This window comes from Salmo salar, chromosome 28 (assembly GCF_965601325.2).
Source record: "Salmo salar chromosome 28, fSalSal1, whole genome shotgun sequence".
NCBI lineage: Eukaryota > Metazoa > Chordata > Actinopteri > Salmoniformes > Salmonidae > Salmo > Salmo salar.
In genome coordinates this window covers 19,319,191-19,334,234 of record NC_138318.1, presented here as the reverse complement: position 1 = coordinate 19,334,234, position 15,044 = coordinate 19,319,191, and the positions used below count along the sequence as shown (strand labels likewise).

Below are 15,044 nucleotides of genomic sequence, written 5' to 3'. Positions count from 1 at the left end.
GTTACAAAATGAACAAACACCGTTAGTCCAGTTGTAAAGGAAAGCCAAGACCCTTCTCATTTGATGGATATTTTATAGCTTTGTCCGCAAGCATATCGATCTTCTCATACGGCTTACGGCTTTGCAGATTTGCTGTCTCGTTTTCTCTCCCCCTATCTCTTTCTGTTTCTTTCTCTCACTCTCTTGTTCTCTCCCTCCTCTCCTCATCTCCTCCCCCATTTCCCTCCTTTACTCTCTCTCCCCCTCGCTCTCTCCCCCAAACAGCAGTGTGTAACCTAATTGTCATAGCTCACAGTGATTCACTTTAGACTACTTAGCTCCTGTGTTGACTAGTTGAGATGTCTATTCCATGTAGTCATCATCATCCTATGCCTCATACGTAATCCGTTGTGAGCGGTGGTGACACGCACACACACACACACACACACACACACACACACACCACACACACACACACACACACACACACATTTACACACACACACACACACACACACAAACAGTGCCACAGGCAAGCAGGCCCCCTCTGGCCCTGCAGAAGGTCATTAACCTCAATCTGTCTCCATCCAGATAGGGTTCTGTTGATTAGCATCTCTCCTTATTTCCATCTATGGAGCTGGGGTGCAAATGCTCTGTTGTTGTGTTCACATGGGCTGTCTGTCCTTCTGTCCACCCCTGGTACTGATCTTACAAGACAAGTCACTTTACTGTATTATGTAATGTAGGCATCAAGGTTTATTCTTGTCTGATGTCCATAAACAGGCCTTTGACCAAAGCGAATTGAATGCGACCAGCAATGGGATACTTTTACAGACTCCCTTGTGTGTATTGGTATTTGTCATTTTCTTACTGTCTGTGCATTTTATAACAAAGCACAAACACTGTTGTTCTTTTGTTATCAAGACCAGGCTTTATAAGGTGTGTGTGAGAGAGTGTTTGTTTGCCAAGCACGGCACCACCAATGTTTTGTGAACTAGGACGACAGGACAAGTGGATTCATGCAGCAGGCCAGTGAATTTCCCTCCAGCAGAACACAGTGGATGCCTGCTATAGTAACCGTGTTGGACAGGGGTGGCTGTGTGGGGGTCTGCGATGGATGGGGGATGGGTCTCCTCTTTGTTGTGTGGTAGGAGTATCACACACTGACCTCTCCAAGGCCCCTGGGGTGAGGGTTGGGGTTCAGGGTCTGGGAGGAGGGTTAAGGGAAATGGATAAACACTCCAACCTTGATTGTACACAGCATAAAGGCATGGACAGATCGGTAGGATTGTTGAGCGTCTGCCGGGCGAGAGTACTTAGCACGTCTGAATAGAGTCCTGGCCGTAATTGCAAACTGATTCTACGTGTAGAAACGGGAGAAAATGACAGGGGTTGTCGCCAACGCCAGATGGTCCCTATAATAACACACCACGCCAACAGCAAGCGAATGAACGGCAGACTGACAATCGGTCTTGTTAGTTTTCTCCTTAAATGTTGCCCTGGTGGAGATGAGCTACCTACCTGCCTTTGCTGGGATGGTCAAATTAACTCTTGCTTTACTAACTAAGAACATACCCACTGGGCACACACTGGTTGAATCCATGTTGTTTCCATGTCATTTTAATGAAATAGAATAGACGTTGAATTGACATCTGTGCCCAGTGGGTAGCCTAAGGTTGGTGACAATACTGAAGTTATTCTCCTCACACACGCGTGTGCGAATGCGCCCACACAACCACAGACATACGCACACACACACACCACCTCGTTTGCCCCCAGAGATGGCCTGTTTGTCGTAGTAAGTGTTGAATAACACAGTGCAGGCTAGCATGACAGATTCTCTGAGGCCTTTAGCGTTGGGTTGTAGTAGTGATGCAGAATTGTAGAGGAGGAGACAGAAGAACTTTCCCATCCCCCTCTTCCCGTCTCATCCATAACCCATGACTCCTCCACTTTCCACTTCTCTAGCTTTCCTCTTCCCTGCCCTCCTCTCCCTCTCCTCTGCTCTACAGGGACTTTATGGTGTCCCAGCTGTACATGGGCAGGGCTCAACGCACATCTGTGCCTAAATTGAACAAAGTAGGCGCACACAAAGAAATTTAGGAGCACAATTAAAAATATTTGAGGTAATAAATCCTTAGACTCCTTATTTTGCTGCGCGACCTGGAATTTTACTTTAGTAACACCAGTGTGTGGCAGGTAGCCTAGTGGGCTAGCCAGTAACCGAAAGGTTGCTGGATCAAATCCCCGAGCTGACAAGGTAAAAATCTGTCTTTCTGTTCCTGAGCAAGGCAGTTAACCCACTGTTCCCTGGGGTGCTGAAGACTTGGATATTGATTATGGCAGCCCCCCGCACCTCTCTGATTCAGAAGGGTTGTGTTAAATGCAGAAGACACATTTCAGTTGAAGGCATTCAGTTGTACAACTGACTAGATATCCCTCTTTCCCCTTCCCCCTAAAATGGTTGCGCTGTAGAGCCCTTATGGGCAGGCCCAGCCGAGTGCACTCTTCTGGAAACACCCTCCACGTGTCAGAGTGGAACAGGCAGAGACTGGGAGAATTAAGGAAGACACTGGGGCGGACTGCTTAATTGGCATTTAGAGAGGGGGTGTTGCCTCTCACCTGCCTTGTAATTCTTTCATCTTTACTGCCTCAACTGTATCCAAACTCCCAGAGCAAGTTCTCAAGGCAGTGTTTCTAGGTTAGTGATGCGATTATATCCGCGGGGTGGACGGTTTTAAGGTCATTAAATATTGTGTGGCTGAAGGGCGGGTTGAATAAAGAGAAACAATACCTTAAAAAATCCATAAATGTATAATTATTGTTCAATTTATATAGGCTACATTGCGGTTTTTCTTTTATTATTTTAAGCTATTTTAAGCCTAAACTTTAGGGTTTAACTGTACGTGCGCCAAACAGCCTACACAGCCAATGGGCAGAAAAAGTTAACGTCAATCCACAGAGTTAAAAAGGACATTGTTGAAGTTTATTTCAGTAAGACAAAAGCTGCGAAAAGAGAGTAAAAAAAATAAAGAGAAGGGAGGGCCAGAAAAGTACTGTTTGAAAAAGATTTGGTGAGGTAGTAAAAGAGGATGAGAGCAGTGTTACGTGTGATGATTGTGAGGCTCTATACATATTTGACAGTCACAAGACCGGACTTCAAATAGGCCTTTGGCATGTCAAGGGAACTGTAGCCTACTGTTTAGATGGGTTAAATGGAAACTGAAATCTGGACATTGACTAACCAGAATAGCTTACAGTTTTTTGGCAAACTCCAAAGACCTCTCATAATACTAGTCCTGTGCAAATCGACATCCCTGTGTTTTGAGAGAAATGTCTGAGTTTGACAGGTGTTGCTCGGGGTTTGAGCTAGAAAACAATCTGATTTGATAAATTGAACGAGTGCTGCCCATAGCCTATAGATGAAGGGCCTACATGTATGAACTTTCACAGTGAATGCTTTTGTTTATACGTTTTGTGCGAATGAATTGAACATCTCCAAATGCATCATAAAAAAATATTGCCCCTCTGGAATAACGGACATTCTGGGGTAATAAATAGATAACCAGCATTCTCTTGTAATACTAGTCCCGTGCGAATAGGACTATAGCCTTAATAATAACTCCTGCAGAATTAAGCATTTATTGCATTAAAATTATACACCAAATGTTGGCAAAATTTGGACTTGGAAACAGGAGTGGAGAAATATGATTTACTTATTTATGCATCTTGAGAGAATGCAATGCTCAGTTAGATACCATCTGTAAAGGTCCTATCTGCACCATAAAAGCAGAATAAAAGCTGATAGTATTTCAACCACGTAAAATATGTATCGAAGCCGAACTGAAACCTTATCAGAAACACGTTGGGTCATTTTCACAGCTTTCTTTTTTCCTTATGACTGGTCAAACTGATGTCATTTGAACATTTTGCACAGAAAATCTTTCCCCTTTTGTTTTGCTTTGTATTTTCTCCCCAGTCCCTAAATGTCTTTGCTCAGCGAAAGATGAGAGAGAGAACTTAACCGATGTCAACTAGATTGAAGAGAAGAAAAAAAAGAGAAGCTATATCTATCTAATTATAGACAAGTTGAAGAACAAATAGTCTACCAAAATGTTGGAAATTTTCACTTTATCTCATGTAGTCGGGCGGTTGCGGATGAACAAACAGCTGCGAGAGCGCCAGCTGTTCTGGATGACTGTGTGATGGCACTCTCGGTGGCCGATGTGGACAAGGCCTTTGAGCAGGTCGGCCCTCGCAGGGCAGCTGGGCGGACAGATTGCCGGGACGTGTGCTCGGGACGTGTGCTCGGAGCTCGGAGCATGCGCGGACCAGCTGTCGGGTGTCTTCACTGACATTTTCAGCCTCTCTCTGACCGAGTCTGAAGTGCCTACATGTTTTGGGCGGACCGCCATGGTCCCTGTACCCAGGGAGGCGAGGGTAACCTGCCTAGATGATTGCTGCCCCGTGGCACTCACGTCAGTAGCCATGAAGTGCTTTGAAAGGCTGGTCATGGCTCACATCAACAGCATCCTCCCAGATACCCGAGACCCACTCCAATTCGCATACTGCCCCCAACAGATCCACAGATGACGCAATCTCAATCGTTCTCCACACTGCCCTTTCTCCCCTGGACAAAAGGAACACCTATGTGGGAATGCTGTTCATTGACTACAGCTCAGCGTTCAACACCATAGTGTCCACGAAGCTCATCACTAAGCTAAGGACCTTGGGAATAAACACCTACCTCTGCAACTGGATCCTGGACTTCCTGACAGGCTGCCCCCAGGTGGTAAGAGTAGGCAACAACACGTCTGCCACACTGATCCTTAACACTGGGGCCCCTCAGGGGTGTGTACTTAGTCCCCTCCTGTATTCCCTGTTCAAACACGACTCCAACACCATCATTAAGTTTGCTGTCGACACAACAGTGGTAGGCCTGATCACTGACAACAATGAAACGGCCTATAGGACAACAACATCTCCCTCAATGTGAGCAAGTACACGACTACTCGCTGTTTGTTGCCTGTGCATGGCCGCTTCGCCCCGACCTACATGTACAGATTGCCTCAGCTGGCCTACCACTGCCTCAGCTGGTACCAGTGTCCCTTGTATATAGCCTCGTTATTTTTTACTTTTTATTATTACTTTTTATTTTAGTCTACTTGGTAAATATTTTCTTCTTCTTGAACTGCACTGTTGGTTAAGGGCTTGTAAGTAAGCATTTCACGGTAAAGTCTACACTTGTTGTATTCGGCGCATGTGACAAATAAAGTTTGATTTGATTTGACTTCTCAAACCCCAAACCCTGGGCTGGTCTGCTTGGTCTGTTTCGCAAGCGTTCCCGGAAGTCTCGCGATTTTGCGCATCTGGGTTTAAAAACTCTGTGGTTGTAATGTAAACCACTCCCTCGTTGTCTCCTTGGATATTTATTTTCCTTGCCTTTTAGCAGCACATGATGCTGCCTCTTTTGTCCCAACAGTCCCATGCTCCCTTGGTGCAGCAGTGTGAGAGCCAGTGCTTGTAAGCTCCGACCTGTTCCCTTCCAGCCTCAGCCTGTAAATGGTTGAGGCTATTCAAGAAGGTGTGTGATGGACGGCTGAAAAGGCTATCTGTCTGTCTCAGCTGGGACTGGGAGTGGTACGTATAGCTAAGACTGCTCTAGACGTCAAGCCAGTTAACCTGACAGGAATGAATGGACGAAACCGGACTGCATTATCCAAATTGTCGGTCACGATGCTGAGAAACTGCAATCGGCTATTAGTTAGTTAGGCTAGTCGTTCCTGTGGCTGCAGCACCTCTTTTGTTCTCCCATATCCTTATCATGGCCGACTCCTGCCCCCCCTCCTCTCTCTTCCTCTATCTTTCTCCTCTACCCCATTCTCTCTCTTTCTCATCTCTCCACACACCATGTTGTTTTTCTATACTCATCATCCAATGTTCTGTTTTACTCCATCCTCCACCCCCTCTCCTCCCTTCTTTCCCTCTCTCCCTGGGAATTCATTTCTGCTGAGCTACATCTTCCTATCTTCCTCTCCTCTGTCACTGCCTCCAAGTCCCCCCCTCCCCCCATCAAGGGTTGAGGTAGAAACAAAAAGTGGGGATGTGGTGGTGGGTGAGTGGAGGAAGGAGGGTGTTGCCTGCTTAGCCCAAGCCCAGTAGAAACTGGGGCAGCTCTGAGCTCTCCGAAGCAAACCCACTGATGCTCACCTCTGCGTTTATTTCTGTAGTAAAACAAGTTACAAATGATGGATGATACGTAGCACATTGGAGTAAAATGATCGCATCAGTCTAAAATCTTTTGTCTGAATAATGGTGTGTGTTTCTGGCCTGAGAGTGATAAATTGTGTTTTCAGGGAGAATGATCAAGCTATTTACTATAAAATGATGTTTTACTCTGATGCCTCTGTGGTGGTTTGTGATGGTCTCTTCTCTCAGTGTGTGTGTGGGGGTGGGGGGGTACCAATAATCCCCAAAAGTTTCCACAAAGATAGGCGTTAGGGGTTTGGTTTAGAGTGAGGTTTAGGGTTAGGGGTTAGGGAAAATAGGATTTTGAATTTAAATACATTTTAGGTCCCTACAAGGATAGTAAAACATATGCAGTGTGTGTGTGTGTGTGTATTTCCCAGCTCACTGACTCACCTCAGTGCAGAATACAGTTGATCCTATTATAATTAAAAAAATGTATGCCATTATTTTACCAACCCCGCTTTTTTACATGAGAGAATTTACAGGAGAAAGGGAGACAGAGAAAGAGAGAGAGTGGGGAGTGATTTTGTTAAAACCGTGAGTGCAGACACTGAATCAACTCTCCAACTCTTCATAATATTTTAGTTTATTAATTTAATGCCTTATAGCTCTTAGCCCTATCCTCACCACGTTCCAGATTCTCTCTCTCTCCATTTTTATTTTCTGTCATCCACAACATAGGCCTATTCATTCCTTACCTCCGTACCTCCCTGTTTGCTCAAGAGGAATCACAAGATGCAGTGTGTGTAGCTTCAGCAGGGCTGCCTGTCACATGCTGCTTAATTCAAATAGGCTGGGAGTGATAATTCCCCTTTTCACTCATCCTCAGTGCTCTCTCGACAGAGACCAAGGGCAACCACCAAACCTGGCCGTTGCCATGGCGATTAGAAGGGGGGCGGGGGGAAGGTTAGTGGAGCTCATTTGCCCCTTCCCAACTCCCATCTCCCAGCCAAATGGTTTCATTCCGATCCCTCCCCCATAATCTCACCCCAACAGCCCCCCTGTACTCCCATCTCATCTAATATTCTCACCTAAAATACACTGTAGGACCCCCCCCCCCCCATCTTCTCTCATCCCCCTTTTGAGTACTTCTCACTCCAGGATGGTTAACTCTCCACCTCCAAGTCACTCCAGCACTCAGGGTCATCACCCCCCATCCAACCCCCCGCCCTTAACCTAACCAGGGTCCGACTTGATTTGTTTTACCAAGAGCACCTTTTAACCCATTTAAGCCATGTGGGTGCCTTATTTTGACCACACCCTCCTTCATTGTTCCTTGCCTGCGTTACCTCTCCCACCCATCCATGTGTTTATATGGACAGAAAAGAGCAGAAGCTCTGAGCTGTCCGATCAGGCCCAGTGTCTAGTTAGTTACTAATCTCTGTCTGTCTGTCTGTCTGTCTGTCTGTCTGTCTGTCTGTCTGTCTGTCTGTCTGTCTGTCTGTCTGTCTGTCTGTCTGTCTGTCTGTCTGTCTGTGCGCACACACACACACACACACACACACACACACACACACACACACACACACACACACACACACACACACACACACACACACACACACACACACACACAGAGAGAGAGAGACACCAATAAACATCTGTGCTACAGCTAACAGACTGTTTCTCTCTACACACATGCTCACACCTCTATCATCAAACACGTTCTACGGTAGGGATGGGCATCTGCGGCCCCTCATGAAGAGTTCAGATTTTTTGTGGTGCCCACCCCCATCAAAGTTGCCCAGGGGATGGGTGGGCAGTATGACAGAAGGGTAAGAAGAGGGGGGATGGTGATGAGGGTCCTATGGTCTTTTGATTGAACTGACCCCCTCTGGACACTTCCTCTATGGTAGCATCCCAAATGGTACCCCTATATAGTGGACTATAGGGCTCTGATCAAAAATAGTGGACTACATGCAGAATGGGAGCCATTTGGAATACAGCCTATGTTTTATAGCTGGGTATTGATTTCACCAGATGAGCCCTTTCTCCCCTTACCTCCCCCTCTCTGCAGGGGAGGCATGTAGCCATGAAAATGGGACATGAGGCATCAGGCATCCCTCCCTCACTCCTCAACAGATGGAGGTGAGGTTGGAGGATTAGGGAGACGGGGCATAATGGGGATTAATCACGATGCAAAAAGGCGTGAGGAATTAAGATAACTAGCCTGGTATGTATGCATACTGAACGCATTGAGGTATTATGGGTATGAGCTTACATTCAGAACAGCTCTAACTATAATGCCCTCAATAGTATTACAGAACAGGTGACATCATCACAGCACGTAAACAGACAGATGGCTATAGACAGACAGGCAGACAGACAGGAAGACAAGCAGAAAGGCAGACAGGCAGAAAGGCAAACAGACATACAGGCAGGCAGGCTGGCAGGCAGGCTGGCAGACATACGGCCATAAGGACAGACAGATAGACAAATGTAAGATTGACAAAAAGGGTGAGACAGAGAAAGAGGCATAATAATATGTAACAACAAATCCTACTATTGCTGTCTTGGGTTGCTGTCTGGGTAGCTATTCTTGTCCCATCCCCTTCACCTCTCTCTGAAGGAGGGAGGGATGGCGTGAGGGAAGGAGGAGGGATGGGGGAGGAATAAGAGAGGGGTATGAGAAAGCACCTGCTCCCCAGATGGAACTGAAGGAAGAAGGGATCCTCTTCTCCTCTCTACTCACCTCTCCCCTCCTCTCATCTCCTCTCCACTCACCTCTCCCCTCCTCTCATCTCCTCTCCACTCACCTCTCCCGTACTCTCTTCTCTTCTCCTCTCTACTCACCTCCCCTCCTCTCATCTCCTCTCCCCTCCTCTCATCTCCTCTCTACTCACCTCTCCCTCCTCTCTTCTCCTCTCTACTCACCTCTCCCCTCCTCTCATCTCCTCTCCCCTCCTCTCTCCTTTCCTCCCCTCCTCTCTACTCATCTCTCCCCTCCTCTCTTCTCCTCTCTACTCCCCTCTCCCCTCCTCTCATCTCCTCTCCCCGCCTCTCATCTCCTCTCCCCGCCTCTCATTTCCCCTCCCCTCCTATCCCCAGCTCTCTTCTCCTCTCTACTCATCTCTCCCCTCCTCTTCTCTTCTCCTCTCTACTCACCTCACCTCTCATCTCCTCTCTCCTCCTCTCTTATCCTCTCTACTCACCTCTCCCCTCCTCTCCCCTCTTCTCATCTTCTCATCTCCTCTCCCCTCATCTCCTCTCCCCTCCTCTCTTCTCCTCTCTACTCACCTCTCCCCTCCTCTCTTCTCCTCTCTACTCACCTCCCCTCCTCTCGCCTCCTCTCATCTCCTCTCCCCTCCTCTCTTCTCCTCTCTACTCACCTCTCCCCTCCTCTCTTCTCCTCTCCTCTCTTCTCCTCTCTACTCACCTCTCCCCTCCTCTCTACTCACCTCCCCTCCTCTCGCCTCCTCTCATCTCCTCTCCCCTCTCTACTCACCTCTCCCCTCCTCTCTTCTCCTCTCTACTCACCTCCCCTCCTCTCGCCTCCTCTCATCTCCTCTCCCCTCCTCTCTTCTCCTCTCTACTCACCTCTCCCCTCCTCTCTTCTCCTCTCCTCTCTTCTCCTCTCTACTCACCTCTCCCCTCCTCTCTACTCACCTCCCCTCCTCTCGCCTCCTCTCATCTCCTCTCCCCTCCTCTCTTCTCCTCTACTCACCTCTCCCCTCCTCTCTTCTCCTCTCCTCTCTACTCCCCTCTCCCCTCCTCTCATCTCCTCTCATCTCCTCTCCCCTCCTCTCCCCAGCTCTCTTCTCCTCTCTACTCATCTCTCCCCGCCTCTCTTCTCTTCTCTTCTCCTCTCTCCTCACCTCTCATCTCCTCTCTCCTCCTCTCTTATCCTCTCTATTCACTTCTCCCCTCCTCTCCCATCTTCTCATCTTCTCTCATCTCCTCTCCCCTCCTCTCATCTCCCCTCCTCTCATCTCCTCCCCTCTCATCTCACCTCCCCTCCTCTCGCCTCCTCTCATCTCCTCTCCCCTCCTCTCTTCTCCTCTCTACTCACCTCTCCCCTCCTCTCTTCTCCTCTCCTCTCTACTCCCCTCTCCCCTCCTCTCATCTCCTCTCATCTCCTCTCCCCTCCTCTCCCCAGCTCTCTTCTCCTCTCTACTCATCTCTCCCCGCCTCTCTTCTCTTCTCTTCTCCTCTCTCCTCACCTCTCATCTCCTCTCTCCTCCTCTCTTATCCTCTCTATTCACTTCTCCCCTCCTCTCCCATCTTCTCATCTTCTCTCATCTCCTCTCCCCTCCTCTCATCTCCCCTCCTCTCATCTCCTCCCCTCTCATCTCACCTCCCCTCCTCTCGCCTCCTCTCCCCTCCTCTCTTCTCCTCTCTACTCACCTCTCCCCTCCTCTCTTCTCCTCTCCTCTCTACTCCCCTCTCCCCTCCTCTCATCTCCTCTCATCTCCTCTCCCCTCCTCTCCCCAGCTCTCTTCTCCTCTCTACTCATCTCTCCCCGCCTCTCTTCTCTTCTCTTCTCCTCTCTCCTCACCTCTCATCTCCTCTCTCCTCCTCTCTTATCCTCTCTATTCACTTCTCCCCTCCTCTCCCATCTTCTCATCTTCTCTCATCTCCTCTCCCCTCCTCTCATCTCCCCTCCTCTCATCTCCTCCCCTCTCATCTCCTCTCCCCTCCTCTCATCTCCTCTCCCCTCCTCTCATCCCCTCTCACAGGTTCATGACTACATTTCTCCTCCTCAGGCTCTTATCCACACACATTCATAAATCACACATTCAAATTATGTGCCATTTATGCAGAATACTTTGCTCTCATCATTCAATTACATTTCAATCCAATTTAATGGCTTTATTGGCATGGGAAACATATGTTAACATTGCCAGAGCAAGTGAACTAGATAATAAAGAAAAGTGAAATAAACAATACGAATGGGCAGTAAACATTATACTCACAAAAGTTCCACAAGAATAAAGACATTACACATGTCACATTATGTGCAAATGGTTAAAGTACAAAAGGGAAAATAAATAAACATAAATATGGGTTGTATTTTCAATGGTGTTTGTTCTTCACTGGTTGCCCTTTTCACAAATCTTGCTGCTGTGATGGCACACTGGCATTTCACCCAATAGATATGGGAGTTTATCAAAATTGGGTTTGTTCGAATTCTTTGTGTATCTGTGTTCTCTGACTGTCGTCACTCAAGCTTCATTCAATCTTTATCTGGACCCTCAAATGATCAGAGAGTGATGAGTGCCAATGCTGATGCTGTGTGTTTGATGTACCTATGCATCAGTATGCAAACTGAACAAATACTCAAAGAAATGAAATCTAAATAGCTGTAGCGAATGAGTTGTCATGCAGAGTGAGTCCCGAGGTTGAGGATACCTTTTACTGTGTGCTGTTTTGGACATAGATAGATAGATAGATAGATAGATAGATAGATAGATAGATAGATAGATAGATAGATAGATAGATAGATAGATAGATAGATAGATAGATAGATAGATAGATAGATAGATAGATAGATAGATTAGATAGATAGATAGATAGATAGATAGATAGATAGATAGATAGATTATCTATCTATCTATCTCTCTCTCTCTCTCTCTCTCTCTCTCTCTCTCTCTCTCTCTCTCTCTCTCCTCTCTCTCTCTCTCTCTCTCTCTCTCTCTCTCTCTCTCTTCTCTCTCTCTCTCCTCTCTCTCTCTCTCTCTCTCTCTCTCTCTCTCCTCTCTCTCTCTCTCTCTCTCTCTCTCTCTCTCTCTCTCTCTCTCTCTCTCTCTCTCTCTCTCTCTCTCTCTCTCTCTCTCTCTCCTCTCTCTCTCTCTCTCTCTCTCTCTCTCTCTCTCTCTCTCTCTCTCTCTCCATCTCTTTCTTTCCCTCTCTCCATCTCTTTCTTTCCCTCTCTCTCTCTTTCACTTTCTCTTAAATCTCTCTTTCCATCTCTCCATCTCTCCCAATAGTCGTTAATCTTCCTGGGCTGTGTGGCGGCTGCGGGCCTGGGCCTGAATCTGCTCTGTCTGGCTATCTACCTGAGCTGTCTGTGCTGCTGTCGGAAAGACGAGGAGGAGGAGAGCAAGAGGCCCAACTCATGCTGTGTCACCTGGTCCGCCGTCGCCGCTGGACTCATCAGCTGGTGAGAAAGACACTATTGCAATTATTAACCGACCTACTGTCTGTGTACAGTCACCTATGTCATGGCAGTCTGTTATGGGACTAGTGGCGGGCTCATAGTCCTGAGGAAATAGTCCTCATGTCCACAGACAATAGGGTAGATAGGTGGCCGCAGCACTCCAAATGTTTAATTAATAAAAGTCATCAGTGTAAGGGAATTTCGTATTTTTTTTCACCCAACTTTTAACCTAAATCCAATGACATGGTGAATTTTTTTGTTGATTTCACGTTAATTGACAACTCAACCAAATGTAAATCAAAACTAGAAGTTCAACTGACGTCTGTGCTCAATGGGTTGTTTCCCCTCATCAATGTTGTTTTATATCAAGGGAAGTACTGAGAATGACATTAGCTGAAAGAATTCCCTTTGATCAAAGACAAGGAGACAAACAAAAATGTACTTCAAAGAACTTTTCACTACCTCACTCTCTTTGTGGTAAAACTTTACAAAGGCTTGAATTATCTAATAGAATCTGACGCCAATAGGGCCTGCTGGGGAACCCCTTGGCATGTGGGTTACATCATCTGATCTGTACTGATAAGGTGTCCCAAATGGCACCCTATTCCCTATTTAGTAAAATACTTTTGACGGGGTTTATAGGGCTCTGGTCAAAAGTAGTGCACTATGTAGGGAATAGGGTGTCATCAGGGATTCATCCGAGATGGTCGTCCTCACAAAGTGCCCTAATTGAATCTGTTTGGAGGAGTGGGCACTTGTGTCCTCCATCTCGTGACAGTCATCATCACAGCCCAGTGCTCTGCTCTTATTGAGTTATGCTGGTCACTGGCATTTCCTCCCGTCAGCCATGACACGCACACACACACACACACACACACACACACACACACACACACACACACACACACACACACACACACACACACACACACACACACACACACACACACACACACACACACACACACACACACTGCATTCGGAAAGTATTCAGACCCCTTTTTGTTACGTTACAGCTTTATTATAAAATTGATGAAATATATTTTTTTCATCATCAATCTATACACAAAACCCCATAATTTTTACAAAATTATGAAAATTCTAAACTGAAATATCAAATTTACATAAGTATTCAGACCCTTTACTCAGGACTTTGTTGAAGCACTTTTGGCAGCGATTACAGCCTCGCGTCTTCTTGGGTATGACGCTACAAGCTTGGCACACCTGTATTTGGGGAGTTTCTCCCATTCTTCTCTGCAGATCCCTTCAAGCTCAGTCAGGTTTGATGGGGAGCATCGCTTCACAGCTATTTTCAGGTCTCTCCAGAGATGTTCAATCGGGTTCAAGTCCCTGGCTGGGCCACTCAAGGACATTCAGAGACTTGTCCCGAAGCCACTCCTTCATTGTCTTGGCTGTGTGCTTAGGGTCGTTGTCCTGTTGGAAGGTGAACCTTCGCTCCAGTCTGAGGTCCTGAGCGCTCTGAAGCAGGTTTTCATCAAGGATCTGTCTGTACTTTACTCTGTTCATCTTTCCCTTGAACCTGACTAGTCTCCCAGTCCCTGCCGCTGAAAAACATCCCCACAGCATGATGCTGCTATCACCATGCTTCACCGTAGTGATGGTGACAGGTTTCCTGCAGACGTGACGCTTGGCATTCAGTCCAGAGTTTAATCTTGGTTTCGTCAGACCAGAGAATCTTTAGGTGCCTTTTGGCAAACTCCAAGCGGGCTGTCATGTTCCTTTTACTGAGGAGTGGATTCCGTCTGGCCGCTCTACCATAAAGGCCTGATTGGTGGAGTGCTGCAGAGAGGGTTGACCTTCTGGAAGGTTCTCCCATCTCCACAGAGGAACTCTTGAGCTCTGTCAGAGTGACCATCGAGTTCTTGGTCACCTCAATGACCAAGGCCCTTCTCCCCCGATTGCTCAGTTTGGCCGGGCAGCCAGCTCTAGGAAGGGTTTTGGTGGTTCCAAACTTCTTCCATTTAAGAATGATGGAGGCCACTGTGTTTTTAGGGACTTTCAATGCTGAATCAGTTTTAGAATAAGTCTGTAATGTAGCAAAATGTGGAATAAGTCACAGGGTCTGAATACTTTCCAAATGCACTGTACATAAATATACACACACACACACACACCACACACACACACACACACACACACACACACACACACACACACACACGTTAAGTGCAGTAGGGTGATCAAGGTTCACAGATACATTATTTAACTCTTTCAGTTCACTGCTGTTGATAAAGACACAAACAGAGGCACAATAATGAATCTCATTGTCTCTAGGCTAGGGTATATTGTTAAACCACACTGACACCACTTAAAGGGATAATCCAACCCAAACCAGTAATTCCTTTGATTAAAAGTGTGAAATATTTTTCAAACCCACAATGCTTACAATTAGTCTCTGCCCAGAGTGAGGGCAGAGTATGCTTCTTTCCCACAGAGATATTTAGAGGAGATGGGGAAACTCCGTTAGAATCGTATTAATGCCCATTGTGTATGTGGCCCATGCGTTGTCAATGGGCCGCACGGTGCATTCTGGAAGATTCTGGGACAAGGAGAGCTCTCTTTCATTGAGTGAATGGGAAACTATTCAGCACTAGCTCAAAAACCAAACATTAGCATGAATTTCATGAACAAGAAGTACAGCATTGCAAATCTTTTCCAAGATGTGAGATAATTAACTTGTTCTCTGTAATATCGTATA

General features: G+C 46.7%; 1 protein-coding gene across 2 annotated transcripts in view; it reads left to right on the top strand.

The window, feature by feature from the left end:
- The window catches only part of ttyh2 (tweety family member 2), a 116,741-nt gene that overhangs the window by 18,191 nt on the left and 83,506 nt on the right, over positions 1-15,044 (top strand). For both annotated transcript variants that reach the window (XM_014179816.3, XM_014179817.3), the window contains exon 2: positions 12,156-12,328. In XM_014179816.3, coding sequence (XP_014035291.1) covers positions 12,156-12,328 — 173 coding nt within the window. The remainder of the gene's footprint in view (positions 1-12,155; positions 12,329-15,044) is intronic.